We start from the raw sequence: 22,372 nt of genomic DNA on the forward strand, positions 1-22,372 counted from the left end.
CCATGAAGGTACCTTTCAGAAAGTCTTGAGTAACTTAACTAACTGTTGTGTGACCCACTTCTCCCTTCCCAAGTCCTAATTCTGGTTCTAGAGAGTAAGCCTCCAAAATTGTAGACACCCCACCCATGGACCCTAATAAAGGCAGAGCCCCAGGTCTGTTCCCGTGCCATGTCCCTTCCAGGAACTATAGGTAATAAATCTAGTTCCTCAGAATTTCCTGATGGTTTCTTGCTTAAGTGCATCCTGCAGACCACAGTAAGAACCACAAGAGCCAGCATAGCCATAAATACAGGCCCTGATGGAGGAAATGCCTGTGGAGCTCCAATGTGAGCCTGGGAAAGTGCTGCAGGCATCCCTAAGTGAGGGCACTGCCATCAGTAGGCTTGGGATGCAGGGAATAATCACCTCTTCTCTTTTTTGTGATGGTGTGAACACTAAGATGTACTCATAGCAAATTGCAATGACACAATATAGTATTATTAACTAGAATCATCACGCTGTATGTTAGATCCCCAGAACTTATTCATCTTACAACTGAAAGTTTGTACCCTTTGACCAATGTCTCCCCAATTCTCCCCATCCCTCAAATCTTGGCAACTAAAATTCTACTCTGCTGTTCTGGGAGGCTGCCTTCTTTCACTTCCACATATAACTGAGATCATACAGTATTTCTCTTTCTGTGTCTGGTTTATTTCACTTAGCATACCCTCCAGGTTTAACAATATGTTGAAAATGGTAGGATTTCCTTCTTTCTTACAGCTGAATAATAGCTCATTGTGTCTAAATACACATTTTCTTGATCTATTCATCCATTAACAGACACTAAGTTGTTTCAATATCTTGGAATTATCTATAGACTGTAAATACTGCTGCAATGAATATGGGTATCATATCAGATATCAGATATCTGAGATACTGATTTCATTTCCTTTAGATATATATCCAGGGCACCTGGGAGGCTTGGTAGGTTAAGAATCCAACTCTTGATTTTGGTTCAGATCATGATCTCACTGTTCATGAGATCGAGGCTGGTATCAGGCTCTGCTCTGTGTGGAGCCTGCTTGGGATTCTCTCATTCTCTCTCTTTTCTTTCTCTCTGCCCCTCCCCCAAGCTTACTTGCATGTGTGCGCATGCTCTCCCTCTCTTTCTCTCAAAATAAGTAAATAAACATTTAAAAAAAAAAGATATATATCTAGGACTGGGATTACTGGATCATATGGAAGTTCTATTTTCAATTTTTGAGGAACTTCAACTTATATATTGTTTTCTATAATGGTTGTACCAACAGTGCCCAAGAGTTCCCTTTTCTCCATGCCATTGGCAATACTTGTTATTTTTAATTTTTTTGATAATAGTCATCCTAACAAGTGTGAAGTGAGTCTCACTGTGGCTCTGATTTGCAGTTCCCTAATGATTAGAGAAGTTGAACATCTTTTCATATACTTGTTGGTCACTGGAAAAATCTGTCCATCTGTAAATCAGACTTTTAGTTTTTTTTGCTATCAAGGTGTATAAGTTCCTTATATATTGTGGATCAGATGTATGGTTTATAAATATTTTGTCCCATTCCCATGTTATCTTTTCACTTTGTTGATTGTTTCCTTTGGTGTGCAGAAGGTTTTTAGTTTGAGATAGTCCCACTATTTATTTTTGCTTTTCTTACCTATACTTCTAGTGTCATATTAAAAAAATCACCACCTCGGGGCGCCTGGGTGGCTTAGTCGGTTAAGCATCCGACTTTCGCTTAGGTCATGATCTCGCGGTTCATGGGTTCGAGCCCCACGTTGGGCTCTGTGCTGACTGGCAGCTCAGAGCCTGGAGCCTGTTTCAATCTGTGAATCCCTCTCTCTCTGACCCTCCCCTGCTCACGCTGTCTCTCTCTCTCTCCTAGAAATAAATAAAACATTAAAAAAAAAAAAATCACCACCAAGACTACTGTCAAGGAGTATTTTTCCTTATGTTTTCTTCTAGAAGTTTTATGGTGTCAGCCCTTAATGTAAGTATTTAATCCATTTTGAATTAATTTTATGCATATTTTGGTTTATTCTTCCACATTTGGATATCTAGTTTTCTGAACACCATTTACTGAAGATACTATCTCTTTCTTCATTGTGCATTCTTAGAGCCCCTGTTGAAAATTAACTGACTCTCAATGTGTATGTTTATTTCTGGGCTCTCTATTCTGTTCCACTGGTTTGTTTTTATGCCAATGCAACACTGTTTTGATTACCAGCTTTGCAAGATAGTTTGACATCATAAAGTATGATGCCTTCAGCTTTGTTCTTCTTTCTCAAGATTAGTTTGGTTATTTGGTGCCTTTTATGATTCCATATAAGTTTTATATTTTTTTCTATTTCTGTGAAAAATGCTATTGGAATTTTGGTGGAAATTTATACAGGGATTACACTGAATCTGTAGATCTATAATTCTAAATAGAATGTAATTAGGGAAGTGAAAAAAGATGGTAGAGGTATAGTAGAAGAAATCTGAGTGACTGAAGTACTGAAGCGAAGTCTGGCTTACCTAAGGCCTGAGCACTGAGGCATTGAGAGTGGAAACTGAGCAGAGAGGAGTAAAGGGTTTCCTGAGATGAGGGTAATTTTTTTTTTTAAATGTTTGTTTGCTTAGAGCAAGCTGAGGAGGGGCAGAGAGAAAGGAAGGGGGATCCAGAATCCCAAGCAGGTTCCACGCTTGTCAGCACAGAGTCTGGGGGGGGGGGGGTTGGGGGGCTTGATCTCACCAACCATGAGATCATGACTTGAGCTGAAATCGAAAATCTGATGTTCAACCACTGAGTCACCCAGGCACCCCTGAGAGGAGGGCAATCTTACATGTGATGCCTTAAAGAGGAGGACATAGAAAGTCTGGCTGGTGACTTACCTAACAATAATTGATGTAAGTCCAACAGATTTAAGTACAGGTGCATTTTTCCCCAAGTGCTAGCAAAGAGGCAAGTTAAAATGACATAAATGAAGTGGGATGGTGGGGGGGGGCAGGAAAGGAGATTAAATTCCATTCTCAAGAGTTGGTATCTCATGTTAAAATCAGTTTAAAGTTAACACAGGATTCTGGAACCAGAACTAACATTTCAGGAAGCTGATCTTTACTACCATATGTGAGAGTAGAGCGGGGAGGTCAAGAGCCAGGGAATTGAGATGTTCACAGTGAGGTGACACAAAAAGTTTGAGCTATGGCTTTAGGAGGGAAAAGAAAAGAGAACCAAATTCCATACTGATTACAGAACCAAAGAGCATCTACCTTGTAGTCACAGGGTGGTTCTGGTTCCTAAATTCTGCAAAAAGTACATTGTGTTTTGACCCTATGTTCCAGTTAACAGCAAAAACAGGATGTGGATAAAAATAAGAATCACCTCTTAACTGTCACCCGCTTCTTCATATAAAGCAATGATTACAAATTTAGCACACCTGTAGATGCTCATGGATCTAGGAAGAAATTCCACTTAAAAGAGAAACTTCCCTTGTTACTCAAGGCTTCAAAGAACGGGTTTCTTTTTTTATGTTTATTTATTTATTTTGAGAGACAGAGAGAGAGAGAGAGAGAGAGAGAGAGGTGGGGTGGGAGGAGAGAATCCCAAGCAGGCTCCATACTGTTAAGCACAGAGCCTGACTCAGGGCTCAATCCTATGGACCGTGAGATCATGACCTGACCTGAAATCAAGAGTTAGGGCCTTAATTGACTGAGTCACTCTGGTGCCCCCAAAGGATCAGTTTTGAAATACTTCCGAGGATAGACCAAAGGCAACTATTAAAACCTGATTATATATTTAGTAAAAATATTTCAAGTAGTAACTGGTACATTTTACTATTACTCAGGTGCAATATTCATATGTATATGCCGACCTATACATTGTGATCAGATTCGGAATATCAATATATAGCATTCCTGGGGCACCTGGATGGCTCAGTTGGTTGAGTGTCTGACTCTTGATTTCGCTCAGGTCATGATCTCAAGGTTCGTGAAATTGAGCCCTGAGTTGGGCTCTGTGATGACAGTGTGGAGCCTCTTAGGATTCTCTCTCATTCCCTCTCTCTTGGCTCCTCATCTGCGCGCGCGCTCTCTCAAAATAAATAAATAAACAAACTTAAAAATACATATATATAAAACATTCTTACTAATGACTGTCCTGGACTAAATGTTTGTGTCCCTTAAAATTCTTATATTGAATCCATAACCCCCATGTGATAGTACTGGGTTATAGGAGCTTTGGGAGGTAATTAGGATTAGAGGTGGTCATAAGGGTGGAGCCCTAATGATGGGATTAGTGGCCTTGCAAGGGGAGACATCAGAGAGCTTCCTGGAGCGGATGAAAGTGTTCTGTCTCCTTCCCTGTATATGAGGACACAAGGACAAAGAGGCCATTTGTAAGCCAGGAGGAGGGCTCTCCCCTGAATTTAACCATGCTGAAACCCTCATGTTGGGCGTATATATAGCCTCCAGACTACTAGAAAATTCCTATTAACCAAGCTTCCTAGTCTATGGTTTCTGTTCTGGCAGACCAAGCTAAAACAGTGATAAAAAGCAAAAAGTAAATATTAAATTATCTTTAAATTCCAGTAATTTTTAACAGGTCTTAAGAATGGTTTTAGATTTATAGAAAATTTGAACAGATTAGTACAGAGTTCCCTTATCACCTGCCCCTTTCTCCCTCCCTACCCACATGTGGTTTCCCCTATAATCAGATGCTCAGTAAAATGCTCATACCACAGGCTCCTCCACGTCTGGCTCTGCCCAGAACTAGCACACCTACTGAATCTCTCTCCCTGTTATGCTAATTCTTTCTGCCTGTTAACACCTGTGCATTCACCTCACCCCCTATATCCAAATTCTACTCAACCGTCAAAACCCATCTACTCCACAAAGTCTTTTTAAACTGATACTGTGTTCTTTCTTTTATTTACTTCTTCAATATCTACATGATTAGCAGGCCACGGTTTATCACTTAATCATTCTCTAAATGTTAGAGTAAGGGCCTCTTTAGAGTAAAGACCGTGGCTTACAATACTTTTTATTCCCACCACCTCTTGGTACAATCCTGGAAATGTAATGCTTGATCAATAAATATATAGCTGATTACTAGCTAGTAAACAGTAAAGGCAAGTTTTGGACAAATTGATCTGCTCAAATTTTCTGAGAAAATTACCTTCAAAAATGAAAATGACTCTAAAAATCCCAAAATTTCCAAAATGTGACAGCCTGGGCCCAATGCCACAAGCAGAGGTCTCCAATGATGTAACCCTTAACCTTAGCAGGCTTTCCAGATACATGAACATCCACTCACTGTAAAGAAAGGCAGATGTTAATAAAGACATACCGTCTGAGGTTGTAAGAATCTTCTTGTCTTTGGGGGCCAAAGCATGTCCAGCATGACTGATAACCCAAACTGGAAAGCGTCTGTTTGTTGCGGAGTGCAAAGCCTTTGCAAATGGTACATAAAAGGAACAAAAACCTGGATTACCTAAGAAAAGAAACAGAGACCTTAGTTAACCAAAGCTAAGCTCATGTAAGATGTGCAGAGTGGAAAAGATGTATCTATTTGTCCTCACACTTTCTTCTACAAAGCTACTAACATTGACACATACACTTCAATTTTAATATCCTTTCTGCCTTAAGTCTGGGAATGATCACTCAGAAGATTCTTGCTCCTGCTTTGTTCTCCAACTGTTTCAAGATAAATTCTTCCTCCTTATTCCTTAATTTAATAAATGGAACCATCAATCCTAAACCAAATACTCAAGTCCTAACATCAGGTTTCTTTCTGTTCTTCACAGCCAATTGACTAATAAGTCCTGCCAACTTTGCTTCCAAAATATATCCCAACACTGTCTACTTCTTTCCATTAGTATTATCAGCTCTCATTGAGTTTTATGCACATCTCTCAACGGGCCTTCTAGCTCCTCCTGTCCCCTGGGAATCCAACCTTCAGGGTACCCAGAGAGACAGCTTCAAACTTCAAATCAAATCATAGTCAGATTCTATTTAAATACCTTCCAGTGGCTTCCCATTATCAACCTATTGGTCTGAAGTCATTAATTCTGCCTCTAAAGCCCTTCAAGATATTATTGTGCTCAGTTACCAAGCTGCATGAAAACAAGTCAGTGTAAGAATCATTCACAAAGAGTACTTTGAGGAGTGTACGGAGTGTTTCCTTGTCATTTATCACAGTACTTCTATTGTAAACAGATGTATAGTTTGACCTTTTGGGAAAAAGACCACCAACATATAGATTTTTGTGTATGTACAGAAGGTATTTTTGACATGAGTTTGCTATAGAGAAATGGAATGAATAATGACCTTTTAGAAAAAAGAGTCAATCTGATACATCTTTACGGGGAAAAGACAGTGAAATGGGGTTTCATCTTGCAGTCATCATCTGTATAATGCTTTCACAGATACTGCTTCATTTCCAGCAATGTCTATGTCCAAGTTATGATTTTTTCATGCTATTAGTTTCTTTCTGATTACATGACATGGATTTCATTGCACTGAGATAACCTCTGCCACACTTATCAAATGACACTGATTTCTTCATCATTGCAGTTTCCTCAATAGGAAATGTAGCAAAGTGGTTAAGGACACAGAGTCTGGAGCCAGACTGTATGAGCTGGAATCCCGGCTTTGCACTTATTAAGTGTGTGACCTTTGGAAAGTTATTTAACCTCTCTGGGCATTGGTTTGTCTTCAAAATGAGGATAATAATCACATTACCTGATGTGAGAATAAGTGAATTAATTTACGTAAAGCACCTAAACACTGCTTGATGCACAAGTGCTGTATAAATGTAAGCTACTCAGACGTGTCATGTCTAGCCATGATGGCAATGAATGGCCTTGTCATCCAAACTGCAAGTTTGCTTCTGCTGCATTCTCTTTTTTTTAATTAAAAAAATATTTTTAATGTTTATTTATTTTTGAGAGAGAGAGAGAGAGAGAGAGAGCGAGCGCACAAGTGGGGGAGGGGCAGAGAGAGAGAGAGGGAGACACAGAATCTAAAGCAGGCTCCAGGCTCTGAGCTGTCAGCACAGAGCCCGACGTGGGGCTCGAACCCATGAACTGTGAGATCAAGACCTGAGCGGAAGTTGGACGCCCAACAGACCAGCCACCCAGGCGCCCGGCTTCTGTTGCATTCTGACCTAATGACCGGAGTTCTAAATTCCATTTTGTAATTGTGCCAGGGTCATCTTTTGCTAAATAATACAGAAACTTCTTTAAATGAAGTAATATGTTCTCCGGTCAGCTGACTGGCCACGGTGTAGTTCTGAGAACGAAGAGAGGAGGGGTGCACAGCACTGGGGCAGTAACATGTATGGTGGATATGGATAGCACTGTTTTATGTTTTATATTTAAATCTTTAATAAGTTTGGAATATTTTTTAGTATAAAATTGTACTAAGTAGCAATCCAACTTCTTTCCAAATGCTTAGCCAAGTGTCCCAAGACCATTTATTATATAACCCGTTCTTTCTGCATTGATTTGAAATGTCTTCTGAATTCAACCCTGAATTCTTACATTAGCTTGCTAATTCTGATTCCAAATAATTCCATTTACTTTTTTTCCTTTTCTTCTCTGCCAGCACCATACTGCCTTGATTACTACATTGTTTTGTTTTGTTTTGTTTTTAATGTTTCGGTAACTGAAAGGGCAAATCCCTTCTTTTAATTTTTTCCCCTAACTTTTCTAGGTTGGTCTCATAACCTTTAGAATTATTTCCACCAGCTTCAATTTAAAAAAAAATTTTTTTGGAATTCTGACAAAATCACCTCATTTATACATTAATTTAGAAAGATTTGATGTTTTTCATATTACTGAGTAAAATCTGGGAATGAGTTATGTCTCATATTTAAATGTTTTATGTCTCTCAGGTAAGTTTTACCTTTTTTTTCACATAGGTAGAAAATAATAACTGTCAACATCTTAAAGTGCTAGAACTTAACAACATGCTAGGTAGCATTTGAGTGCTTTACACATATTAATTCATTTAGTCCCCACCTAAGGTAGTACTATTATTATTTCCATTTTATGGATGAGAAAACCGAAGTACAAAGAGGTTAAACGAATTTCCCAAGATCACACAGATGATAAGTGCTCCATAAATATTTGATGACTGTAAGAGTATACAAAAGAAAATAATAATACTGAGTTTATAAAAGAACATAAACTACCGAGCTTAGGATCTTTTGCATACCTTGTTTTAGTTAATCTTACCAAAGCCTCACAAAGTAGCTGGCCTTATCATTAGGGACAATGAATGGGCAAGCACTTGCACAATACCTGGCACATAGTAAGTGCTGAATAAATCATAGCTGTTGTTACTAAAATTGTTATTACATATTTATTTTGTATTGAATAAATCTAACATGTCATGTTCTGTAAGTTTAAGGTGTACAGTGTATTAAAATTGGTTTAAGGAGAATCCAAAGACAACACCTACATGAACTAGATGCAATAATTACTATAAATTACAATGAGTTACAACATAAAACTGAAAAGTACTAGTTATGAACTGCTACAAAACATTTTTTTCCACCTATCTCTGGGTTCTGAGTTCTTTCACTTAATGACTATAAGATCTTAAGCAAATACCTTGTAGCTTTCTTGTTCACGATTTTATAATCATTAAGTAAATGATACTTTCAACTACTTCATGTTCATTTCATTCTATTCAGTACTATTGTTTCTTTTGTATATTATTTTAGTTATCAATTATTTACCGATCACTTACTACATGGAAGTCACTGTGCCAGGCACAGGACAGTTAAAGGCCTTTTTGTAATTCATATTCAGTGGGAAAATATATACATATGACTAAATAAGTAAATAAGATAATTCAAGAGTGGGATAAGTTATATGAGGATCGTGAGAGGATCCTCAAGAGAAGAGATTAGGGTGGCCTGAGAACAATTTTTGAGGAGATGGCCTTTAGCCAAGACCCAAAAGATGAAAAGAAATCAACCTTGTAAAATTTTGAGGAAAGAAGATACCAGGACAGGAGAAGAACAGGTGCAAAAGCCCTTAAGCAATGAAGAGCTTGGCTCCTGAAGAAACAGAAGAGTCCACCATAGCCAGTATGTATCATGAAGATCCAACTGACAGGTGAGAGAAGTTGAAAATGTAATGCAAACCGTTTAAATGTCATTGCATACTTCACCACTTAAATATTATGGCTTATGTTACACTTTATGAACCATGAATTTAACTTCTTGGTTAAGAAACCACAAAAAACTTAAAGGGTCTCATTTATACAGCTAAAATCAGATATACACACATTCACACATGTACGTACATGCGTTTCTTCAGCAATAGGGATGTTTGAAAGCATTCCAACACAAAAATGCTAGTAAAACTTTTTATAAAAAGATATCAGAATGTGATATAAACACACGCTTGATCAAACATATAGTCAAATGCCTGAGTAACATATAACAGAGGGTGTGGTGACCATCTCTAGACTCCAACTTCCAATAAACTATTCAACATTGCAATTGTAGACTTATGCCTTCCACTTAACCTTGTAGGAGACAAAAACTGCCACATATAAAGTTAATGTGGCATAGCATCTATACAGAAGGTTGTCAAATGGAAAGAATGCTGGACTTGCACATGGAGCCTAGTCTACTCCATTTCTGATCACTGTACTCAAATCTAAGACACATTACATGACTTTATTATCCCCATACGACCACTGGAGAGTTATAATGACTCAATATATTCTATAGTTAGTTCTCAAATTGGTTCCCTTTCATCATTTCTCTATTTAAAGAAAATCCAAGGATATTGTTACTTAACAGAAAATCTACAACAGAGCTTCAGTGGAAAAGACAAAATTAAATTGAAAGTTCCTCAATCTGTGGATTCTAATAAATCACTCCTCAGTATCATTACCCACTTAAAAGTGATTAATTTTGCTAGCTGTAAAAGCAAAGTGGTTTAAAATGAAATGCTACATCAGTCTATCAGAGATGGATTAAATATGATGTCTTTAGTGGTTTAACAATCCTTGAAATACTGTCATCCTAATTTTCCCGACAGTATAAACAGATTAAGCCCAAATATACAATACAATTCTGAACTCCAAAAACTAATGAGCAGCACCAGCCTACAGCTCCCATGAACTCCAAGGAAAAGGGCAATAAGAATAGAAAGGCAAACATAAAAGAACACTAAAAAACTAAAAATGATCTGAAAATGTCAAAGTGCCACAAAACAATGACACCACAAAGCAACAAATGTTCTAAGCTTCCCTTTCTTCACAGTGTCTTCCTTGAATGCTCCCTCTATCCGTCTCTTCATCATATATTAAACCTGGCTCTCCCCTCTGGTGGACTCTTCCTTTCCAGCCTCTGCAGTAGAGCCCGCACTCCTCTCTAACACCTCATATACCTCAAGGATAGCAAAGACTTTTGCAACACAGGCTTCCCAGCTCTGAGGGTAAATGAATGAGTGAACAGACACCTCTGAGTAGGGAAGCACAGGGAACTGTCATTTCCACTTACCCGTCTACCTTGTTGCAACAACCTCTCCTCCTCCACCTCCATCTATCAACTTTTTAGTCATTCTCACATATTCTCCAAAAACCTTGACCCTTAAATGACAGTTTCAGTTGCCATTCCTTATGAGGAGATTTCAAAATCTGGGTAGATTCACTGAGCCAACACCTTTCTCCTATAATTCATTACCCTGATCAAATTCAAAGAACTTCATGCAAATGAAACTTAAGCAACTAATTCTGACAGCCACACCTTAGGATCAGTGGTAAGTATATCACAATCTCCTGGAAGGCATGTTAAAACACACACCGCTCCACCCCCAGATTTTCTAGTTCAGAAGGTCTGGGATGCGACGCAGAACCTGCATGTCTAACGAGTTCTCAGATGATACTGCTGGTTCCAACACCAACTTTAAGAACCACTGGCTTAGATTTTTCCATTACCCAAAAATGGTTAACATTCAAACCATTCTACCTCTGATAGGTCTTCTACTCTTTTAGACTTCACTCCCAATACACCTGCTATTCCATCACAGGGCTGCTCAAACTCTATCTACTTATTCTCAATTGATAATTCCTTTCATCCTGTGTATCTGCTATTCTCAACACTGACAACTTATCTACCCTCTGCCATATTTATTCTCAACAGATCACTTCAACTCTTAATTAGAAGAGAAAACAGAGCTCAGGAGGCAGGAAATTACTCTCTGATATGCTTTCACACTTCTCCACTTCGGTAACTAACTTCACCCCCTTCATGCTACCCTCTGAAGAAATATCCTGTGTCCAGTCCAAGACTTACCTTCTCAATCCTATACTCTGCCATGGCCTCAAATCTCTGCTCCATCAAACAGTATTTGTCATGTCTATAATTTCAAACTGTCCCTTGCTGCTGGCATGTGTATTTTTAATTTTAATAGATGCCAATAGACTGCTTTCTTAAATCATGACAAGAGGTTAAATGGAAGAGGTTTTGGATCAGGAATCTTAGGCCAACTGAAAACAGAAGCACTATACTGAGAAGTGTTTAGATTAACTGTTACTAAACACTGAAACTTCCTACCTTCTTTCTCTTGTTCAGCCCTGAATATTCACAAACAGGCTTCCACTCATCAAACAGGATACAGGGAGATTCCTTCCTAGGAAAACTGAATGACTCAAGAAATAGGTACAGATAACTGAAAGCTAGAAATTCTCTAGTGAAATGCTGGGTCCCTACCCAATTGCCCTAGCATGAAGATTACCTAGGGTGACCAGCCACACTGTTTTGCATATGACTATTGTGGTTTTAGTACTGAAAGTCATGTGTCCCAGAAAATCTCTCAGACTACAATGGCTGGTCACTCTAGGCAAACCTGAGGACAAGCCTCATCCCTGAACACAAAGATTAGCTGTTTGTGTCTTCCACTTAAAAATGAAAGGGTAATCAGGATTACCAAACATTTTCCCTCTTCCCCATCCCCATCAGACCTCAGTTGTTCTCAGCATTCAAGAGTCTCTCATGGTTTGCCTCCCTCCATCTCCCCAACTATTTTTCCCCTTTTTCTCCCCCATAGTCCTCCATTAAATTCCTCCTAATCCACCTGTACGTGCAAACATATGGTATCTGTCCTTCTCTGCCTGACTTATTTCGCTCGGAATAACACCCTCAAGGTCCATCCATGTTGCTACACATGGCCAGATTTCATTGTTTCTCATTGCCATGTAGTATTCCATAGATAAACCACATCTTCTTGATCCATTCATCAGTTGACAGACACTTAATGTTCTTTCCATGTTTTGGCTATTGTTGAGAGTGCTGCTGTGAACACTGGGGTCCATGTGCCCCTGTGCATCAGCACTCCTGTATCCCTTGGGTAAATTCCTAGCAGTGCTATTGCTGGGTCATAGGGGAGTTCTATTGTTAGTTTTTTGAGGAACCTCCACACTGTTTTCCAGATGGGCTGCACCAGTTTACATTCCCACCAACAGTGTAGGAGGGTGCCCGTTTCTCCACATCCTCGCCAGCATCTAGAGTCTCCTGATTTGTTCATTTTAGCCATTCTGATCGGCATGAGGTGGTATCTCAGTGTAGTTCTGATTTGTATTTCCCTGATGATGTGGGACGCTGAGCATCATTTCATGTGCCTATTGGCCATCTGGATGTCCTCTTTGGAGAAGTTTCTGTTCATGTCTTCTGCCCACTTCTTCACTGGATTTGTTTTTTGGGTGTGTAGTTATATATATGTTCTAACTCACAAGTTTAAAAGGGCTTTGAATATTTACAATCAAGAAACTACCCCTGACATTCTATTGACAGTCATCCTGCAAAAGTCACAAATGACCCAGGTGCCACATCTCAGAATAAATAAACGTTCTACAGTAAACTTATAATCATCTTGGAGTGAGGCAAAAAAAATTATTTAGAAAAATGTCACAAATTTGATAGTTCTAATTATTCTAAATATTAAGAAATGTTAAAAGTGGATTACAAAACTACATGTGTACTTCCAATTATGATTTAAAACACACATAAACATAACACACATAAAATGCACTGAAGAAAAACAAAAAGCCCAGCCACTAAAGTACTAAGAGTGGTTGTTATCAACGGTGTGAGTAATTTTATTTCTTTCCACAAAGTTTTAAATTTATCAAATTCTCTTTAAAATCTGAAAAAGTTACAGAAGTATCTGCGTAAAGACTCCTCATCCAGATTTTTATTTTATTTTATTTAAAAAAATTTTTTTTAATGTTTTATTTATTTCTAGGAGAGAGAGAGAGAGACAGCGTGAGCAGGGGAGGGTCAGAGAGAGAGGGAGTCACAGACTGAAACAGGCTCCAGGTTCTGAGCTGGCAGTCAGCACAGAGCCCGACGCGGGGCTCGAACCCACGAACCGTGAGATCATGACCTGAGCGAAAGTCGGACGCTTAACCGACTAAGCCACCCAGGCGCCCCTCCTCATCCAGATTTTTAAAGTTACCTGTAATAATAAAAATAAGCAGCTTCGGCCTGTTGGTCCTCTGCTCACTGAAGAGGTTAGTCCAGGGCCCACATTTTAGAACCTGGGTTTCAACTCCACAACATAAAATGAATTCCTCATGCACAGGAATTTCTCCCTTGATATTGGAATCCATTTCTAAATGAGAGGAGAAAAACAATAAAATGAGTTGCTAACGTGTAAAACCTTGGGCCAAAGACAATATTCAAGAAATTAAAAAAAGGCAAATTTCAATACACACAAGGAAATATGGCGGGTATATGACCATTTAACTATTCTGGATTATAGGGTCACACACACAAAATTAAAACAAACCACAAGAGTAAGGAGAAACAGAGTGACACATCTTCAGTGAAGTGAAAGACTCCACAGGAGTGTGAATCAAGATCAGATTGGCCAGAGATCCTGCTAAACACCCTATAATGCCTAGGACAGCACTCACAAAGAAGAATATTCTAGCCCAAAAATCAATAGCGCCAAGACTGTCAAAACAAAACAAAACAAAACAAAACAAACCTGCTCTAGTACTAGGTGGCTATAGGGTACAGTTTGTCCAGCATTTGGCGGGCTGCAATGTGTTTCCTCTTTCTCTAGCTCTCTGTTCTGGTGGCAACGGCAATGTAGCAAGAGTCCCAGAGAGCACAGGTGTGTGCCTCAGACCAGATGGCTGCTCCTTGCACCTTCTCCTCAGCCCACATGCACACTAAGGAGCCAGCCACCTGATCTCTGTTGCACACAGTAGCCTGGAAGGGCCTTGCCCAATAGAGCTCTGGGTTGCTTAAAAAAAAAAAGGGAAGCTTCTCCAACTCCCCATTCCAGTAGTGCCCAAAGCAGTGGCCCAACCTTCTCTGCACCTGCCTATCAGCTTCAACTCACCTGGATCCCAGAGTTGCTGCTGTGGCCCTTCCACGCAGGCTCCACACACTTCAGACCTCACACCTGCACCAGCATCCTGCTTCACTCTGCACACCCTCCTACCAGTCTTGGTTCATGTCCTGACACGATGACTGTGGACCAGCTTTGGCCCAGGCAACCACCAAATTTCCCTACCACACAATAGGCTGCCACCACACCTTCTTCAGTAAGATCTAAAGCCACGTTCCCAGTTTGTCTCTTCTTGGGTACTTTCCCTCTCCCTAGGCGATCTTTAGAGTTTTCTAAAGTTTTATAGTTTCTCTTCTTCCACAGCTTAAAAATTCCTTTTATTAAATTAACCTTCTGAGTTACTGTGTGGTTTCTCTCTCTTGAATGGATCTAGACTGCTACATCCTTCATTGTCTATCTAAATTTTTCTCTTAAAATCTTTCCCACCTTAGAGGTAGCTCAAATTCTACTTCCTACTTGAGGTCTTCCCTAAACACATCAAATAAACTCTGAACTCACTCACTGCACCTTTCTTTATCATTAAGTCAACAGTGGAAATGGTAGCCAGGTAAACTTTACCTAGTAATCTTTGCACTTGTTATTCATGTCATGCTGTGCTCTCTCACAGCACAACAGTCAACAAACTCACTGCCAGTACCACACATTCCTCCCCAGATTGACAATCACCTTAGGTTAAGGTAAGGTTTGGATACAGGAAGGAAGAAAAAGTTAACATATATCCCGATCTCCATGTGTACTCCAAAAAAGCTCCAAAAGTCTGAAACTTTCCCAAATAAAATTACTTAGAAAAAAAAAAAAAAAACTCACTCAAAAAGTGGGGACTCCTCTGCATTCAAAATAAATTGACTAAATAAATAAAAGTATCATCTCATATTTTCTTAAGGATTGATCTTTAGTTCACCAATACATGTCACTGTACTCCAATCTCTGAAATTGTCACAAAACAGAGTATATTATAAAGCTCTTATGACATTTACAAAATGTTGGAAACAATGAGATTTAGCTGTTCCACACTGCATTAAATTAGAGCACCATCAGAGAAGACACTGGCTAAACTAAATACCTGCACCAGAAGATAATCCAAAGTTAGTAACTATATTCTACTCATAAATACTTTAAGCAAATGACATTTTGGGAGTTTGATTAGCTACAATATTAATAAGAATTCAAGTAGATAAGAAACTCAATCAGTCTATAAAATTTGGAAAACAAAAAATGAACTATGCTTCTAAAATACCTCAAATAAAATACAACTAAGAAACATGGAGTAAACCTATGTATTACAAAGCATCTTTTTATTTTACTCGCTCTTATGTTTCTGATTCTGCTACAGCCAAAAATAAATATATAAATAATAAATAAATAAAAAGCAAAGGAAATCTTAAGAGTAAGAAACCTCAAGTTCTTCCTTACCTAAGAATCCAAAGTAATTGGGTCTGCAAACAAGCGTCCAATTAAGAAGGAACAATGTATTCTAAGTATGTAATTGTAGAGGCTGATGGCCCCACCTACAAAACACAGCCTCTAAGCAATCTTAAATGCAATCAGTTTTGATAAGCAGCAAGACTTAGGGTTCACGTGAATACACCAAGTGTGAATACAATTTGTGTAACTTAGGTAAGCTTTACTTACCTAAATACAGGTGTTCACCTGTTTTTATTAATGGGTTTAATTTTATTTAGTAAAAATTTTTTTCCAATAAATCTTTTTTTTTAATAGTTTATTGTCAAGTTGGTTTCCATATAATACCCAGTGCTCATCCCCACAATTGCCCTCCTCAGAGGAGGGCCAATAAATCTTACACAAACTAGGCAACATATAAAATAGAAAAGCAGAATTTGATCAGTATAAATTTTGGAGGTTCAAATTTATAATATTTATTATAAGGTCAGCCAATGAGAACAGTGGCTATATTAATGAACAAAAATATTTGCAAGTGGAGTTATAAATGAGTCTCATTTAGCTTTAGCATCCAAATCCAAATAATGTTTGCATTTTATTTTGGCTACTTAGTAAGAATTCTGCTTTATTCACACATATAAGAACTGCAAATGATAAAAGTATTTTTAAAAAACTTGTGTAATACAAATCAAAACACAATCAAGTATCACCTCACACTTGTCAGAATGGCTAAAATTAACAACACAGGAAACAAAAGATGTTGGTGAGGATGTGAGAAAGAGGAACCCTCTTTCTCCGTTACACCGTTACGGGAATGCAAACTGGTATAGCTACTCTGGAAAACAGTATGCAGGCTCCTCAAAACGTTAAAAGTAGAACTACCCTATGATCTAGCATTTGCATTACTAGGCACTTACCCAAAGGGTACAAAATACTGATTTGAAGGGGCACATGCACCCCTATGATTATAGCACCATTATCAACAATAGCTAAATTATGGAAAGAGCCCAAATATCCATCAGCTGATGAATGGATAAAGAAGTTGTGGTATATGTATATAATGGAATATTACTTAGACATAAAAAAGAATGAAATCTTGCCATTTGCAATGACATGGATGGAGCTATATATAGAATACTATGCTAAGCGAAATCAGTCAGTCAGATAAAGACAAATACTATAATTTCACTCATATATGGAATTTAAGAAATCAAACAGATGACGGGGGGAAAAGTGGCAAATCATAAAACAGACTCTTAACTATAGAGAATAAACTGAGGGTTGATGGAGGGAGGTGGGTGGAGGATGGGCCAAATGGGTGATGGGTATCAAGGAGGACATTTGTTGTGATGAGCATTGGGAGGTATAGATAAGTTATGAACACTCCGTTCTACTCCTGAAACTAATTATTACACTATATGCTAACTGGAATTTAAATAAAAGCTTGAAACAAATGAAAAAACAAATGTGTGTTGCAATGTCCAGATAGTCTTCAATTAAACTACATTAACTTTGAAACAGAGGTAGTGAGGTGATTTTCTTTCAGAGTTAAAACACTAACACTATGTAACAATAACTTGTACAATTTATCATATATACAAACAAGGTAGCTAAGAAGCTCTTAAGCTTTTTCAGATGACAAAAACTTTATACATGACATTATTAAATATAAGTTGTGGGCTGTGTTAATGTCCTGCAACTACACAGAGCAAAGCATATATTTTGCATGTGTCTGAGCCCTGACTGACAGTTAATTAATGTTGTTTCTGGGCACTAGTCCTAAAACTACTTGTAAAATATTTAGTAACTAAGCAAGTGAAAATTGAACTTTTTAAGTCCCAGGGATGAGATTTAAAATTTCTAACTGTCTTCAAAACACAACAAAAGAAGTACAAATATCTACAAAAACAGCAGCAGAAGCTTTATTGAAAGTTCTGTAAATTTTTAGTAACTCTATTAGTGAATATTAACATATTGGAGAGCTATATGAATCTGGTGAGGCTGGGAGTTGTTTTAAATTTAGTTTAAAATGTACATTAAAATTAAGTCCAATCAATCCCATGTTAGTAAGGAAAGCCTTGCTTGTGTTGAAACCATATGAAAAGCTAGAGGGAAAAAAATGGTACTAAAAAAAAAATCTGTTAAAAAAATCAGTAACCGGGGTGCCTGAGTGGCTTAGTCGGTTAAGCGTCCGACTTTCGCTTAGGTCATGATCTCGCGGTTCGTGGGTTCGAGCCCCGCGTCCAGCTCTGTGCTGACTGCCAGCTCAGAGCCTGGAGCCTATTTCAGAGTCTGTATCTCCCTCTCTCTCTGACCCTCCCCTGCTCACGCTGTCTCTCTCTCTCTCTCTCTCCTAGAAATAAAAAATAAAAAAATATATTAAAAAAAATCAGTAACCAATAAAAGAACTGCTCAAGAATGTGTAATAAAAGAGGAAATAGAGAATATATTTAATATAAAGATAAGAAAGCAGAGAAGTAATACAGAACAAGTGTAACAAATGAATTAAAAAAGCAGTAAAACTGTATATTTAAAACTAAGTATAACAGTAATAAATTAAATGTAAATAAATAGACCAATTATGCTAATTAGATAAAGGCAAAGGTGATCAGATTGGATAAAAATAAAACAAGTAATTGTGTGCTACTTATAAATAATACACATTAAGAATAAAAATACATAATGAATAAAAGTAAAAGGATGGAAACAATAAACCATGGAAATACTAGTCAAAGAAGAGGTGGTATAGTTATATACACATATACATATATATGTGTGTGTGTATATATATATATATATAAATTCAATCCACCAGGAGACCATAACAATTCTAAATAAGTATGTACATATTTTAGCCTCCAGAGATAAATTAAAAATTGACAAATGTAAAAGAAGAAGTAGATGGGACCACAACATGGTAGAACATTCTGATATACCTCAGTATCTGAAATAATAAAGAAATAAGTCAATAAAAATATAGAAAATTTGAATAATATATTTATATTAACATATTTAACACAATCATCATGTGTAGAATTCTATATCATATAATTACAAAATGCACATACTTTTCAAGTGCATATGATACATTTACCGAAACTGACCATATACTGAGCCATACAGCAAGTATCAATAAATTTGCAAAAAAATGAAATAATAGAGTATTTTTTCTAACCACAGTGGAAATAAGATAAAAGTAAAAATAATAAGAAAATCCCCCAATATTTGGAAATTAAGCAACAAACATCCAAATAACTGATGAGTGGGGGAAGAATTCACAACGTAATTGAAAACTAAATAATAATGAAAATAAGACATATCAAGATGTATGGGATGCAGATAAAGGTATTATTGCAGAAAAATTTAAAGCCTTAAAATGTTTTCTAACATATTAGGGGAAAAGAGCTGGACACTGAAGATCTAATCATTTGTCTTAAGGAGTTAGGAAAACTAAATGAATCCAAATAAGAAAAATAGAAAAAAGGAAATAATAAAGAAGAGAAATTAATGGAATAGGAAAAAAGTTTATATTTGAGAGGATTAACAAAGTCAAAAGGCTAGCCTTTCAAAAGAGTTATAAATGAATAACCCCCTGAGAAAACTCATAAGGAAAAAGGACACAAATAATCAATAGGATGGGAAAAGAAGCTATCACTCTAGATTCTACAAACATTAAAAATATAATGGGGTTATATCATGAATATGATAAAGAACATTATGAAGAACTTTATACATTTGATTTGGGCAAATTCCAAGACAAACAAACACAAAAAGGCTAGAAGACTCTTAACAGTCCAATAGCTATTAAAGACATTGAGTCCATAATTCCTGGTCCAGATCAGAGTCAACACTTAGAGAAGAAATAACACCAATCTAACTTGCCCAGAAAACAGAAAAAGAGGGACCACTTCCTAACTCATTTTATGAGCCCAGCATATCTTGGTATCAATACCTGAGAAGGACATTATAAGAAAGAAAAATTACAGGCCAACCTCGCTCATGAACATAGATGCAAAAACTCTATTCAAAATATTCGCAGACCAAATCCAGTGATACATATGACCAAACTGTGTATATATCAGAAATGTGATATTGTTTAAACATTCAAAATTTAGTCAATTTACCACATTAACAGAATAAAGGAGAAAAGCCATAAAGCCATCTCAAAATACAGAAAATATACTTGATAAAATCCAATAAAGAATCATGAAAAAACTCTTTTAAAAAAAAGGAGAAATAGAGTGATCTTCCTTGATGAAATATAAGTATCTCTAAAAGAAACCTACAGCAAACATTTTACTAAGGGTGAAATCCTGCAAACCACCTCCCCCACTTCACCTGAAAGTTTGAGATCAAGACAAAGAAATCTGCTATCAACACTTCTATTCTGGGCTGTACTTGAGGTCCTGGCCAATACAAGACACAGAAAAGAAATAAAAGTATGCAGATTGGATAAGAAGCAAGCTGTCCTTATTCATAAATAATATTGTTACCCGTTACAATAACAACTACTCCAAAACTTAGTGGCTTAAAGCAACCAGTTTACTACATTCTTGGATTCTGTGGGTCAGGAGTTGACAAATGGCACAGCAAAAGAAGAGCCTATCCCTAATCCATAATGTTGGGGACCTTTGCTGAGAAGACTCAACAGCTGGGTGTGTGACATGTTCAGTGGAGGCAGGAGATGTTGTCATCTGAAAGTAACTCTATTTACATCTCTGATGATAGATGCTGCTGTCAGACAGGTTGGCCAGGAACACCTACACTGTCTTTCCACATGGACTACTTTGGGCTTGTTCAGAACATGATGGCTGAGTTTCAACAGCAATTGTCTCAAGAGGATCAAATTAAAACTGTAACTTTGTAAGACCTAGCCTCATAAGTCACATAGCAACAGTGGCATGTTAGTCATAGCCTACCCATATTCAAAGGGAGGAAAAATGAACCTCTCTCAAAGTGAAGCATGTCAAAGTCATATTGCAAGAAGAATATGTGGTGTGGGGTTATTGTGGCCAACTTTGGAAAACACAACCTACCAAAATAGGTTAAACAAAGACACATATATTTTAGTTCTGCAGAACCTTTAAATTACACTAATAAGAATTTCTGAACCTTGAAGAGAGGGACAAAATATACATACAACCTTCTAAAAGCTGATTTAACCAATTTGTCAATGGTGATCCTATTAACCTTTCCCTTTCTTCATTTCACTTTCTTTTTCTGAACAGTTTGGGAAAGTGTTGAAGGCACAGGAAGTCTGATGGTGTTTAAAATAATGGGAAGGATTTGATTAATGTACTTCTTTTAAAAGATTGTGAAAGATGGGGGAAAAAACCCCAGAAGAATACACTAAAAGTTTGGACACTATCAAAATAACCTAAGCAAGAAATGAGGGTGGGAATAAAGGAAATGAATGAGAGACGAAAGTCTTATTACTGATTCTGTATGAGAAACTAGGGAAGGGTAAGTGACAATGACTTCAATTCTGATGCTAAAGATGAGGAGAATGGAAGCACTATTCTACATAAAAGGGAACTACTGGGGAAAGGAAGTTAGTTGGAGGAAAGGAAGCGGATTCATTAAGAACACAGTAAGTTTCGGGGCGCCTGGGTGGCTCAGTCGGTTAAGAGTCCCACTTCGGCTCAGGTCATGATCTCACTGTTTGTGGGTTCGAGCCCCGTGTTGGGCTCTGTGCTGACAGCTAGCTCATAGCCTGGAGCCTGCTTCAGATTCTGTGTCTCCCTCTCTCTCTGACCCTCCCCTGCTCACACTTTCTCTCTCTCTCTCTCTCAGAAGTAAATAAAAACATTAAAAAAAAAAAGAACACAGTAAATTTCAAGAAAATAAGGGACAAGATCAGAAGAAAGTGGGAGCCACAGAACTAAAGCTCCAGAAAGGTCACAGTAGAGATATGATTTGCCCAGCTTCTTCTTAAAGAGCTCCCTTATCTTGGCTTCTATGATACCTTCCCATCTTCTCTGAGAACTTTTCCTCCTCCATTCCCTGTACCTAAAGGTTCCTTCCTGGGCCCTCTTATCCCTTTGAGTGCCAACTACTGAGCATTTTCATCTGGGTGCCTCACTGAAACACCAAATTTTCATAAGTGTCAAAAATTAAAAATCATCTTATTTCAAAAATTATAGATCCTATCCTATATCCTGACTTCTCTGTTATCATACAGAGTATCATTATTCACCTAGTCACCTAACTCAAAAGATTCTTTGACAGTTCGTGCTGGAATTTGGGGGGAGGGGAATTTCCCTAAGCAAGAAAAAAGAAGCCAGTTAAAGACTAAAAAGGAACAATTAGAAAGAGGCATGAACCTGAGAAGATACGTAAATTCATATAAGCCACAGGGGAATGTTTTGAGAAAGTTAGGAGCTGGTAATGAACTTTTTAAAAAATATAAATGTCAAAGAGCAAAAGAAGTGAGGCAATAATAAGAACTCACGTTTTAAGAGTACTTTCTATAAACCAGGCACTGTGCTAAACACTTTACACGTATCATTATCACTTAACCCTCGCATCCATCTTACAAGATGGGTACTACTATTTCCTCTCTCTACCCCAACAAAACATGTGAGAAGAAAATTAACTGAAA

At 37.6% G+C, this 22,372-nt stretch overlaps 1 protein-coding gene across 3 annotated transcripts in view; it reads right to left on the reverse strand.

Annotated features, from left to right (window-relative positions):
* LDAH (lipid droplet associated hydrolase) overlaps positions 1-22,372 on the reverse strand; it is a 100,845-nt gene that overhangs the window by 73,678 nt on the left and 4,795 nt on the right. For all 3 annotated transcript variants that reach the window (XM_039220200.1, XM_039220202.1, XM_039220203.1), the window contains 2 exons: positions 13,468-13,623; positions 5,334-5,477 (listed from right to left, as the gene is read on the reverse strand). In XM_039220200.1, coding sequence (XP_039076131.1) covers positions 5,334-5,477; positions 13,468-13,621 — 298 coding nt within the window. In that variant the 5' untranslated portion in view covers positions 13,622-13,623. The remainder of the gene's footprint in view (positions 1-5,333; positions 5,478-13,467; positions 13,624-22,372) is intronic.

This window comes from Hyaena hyaena, unplaced genomic scaffold, assembly GCF_003009895.1.
Source record: "Hyaena hyaena isolate Hyena2069 unplaced genomic scaffold, ASM300989v1 scaffold_874, whole genome shotgun sequence".
NCBI classification, from domain to species: Eukaryota; Metazoa; Chordata; class Mammalia; order Carnivora; family Hyaenidae; genus Hyaena; species Hyaena hyaena.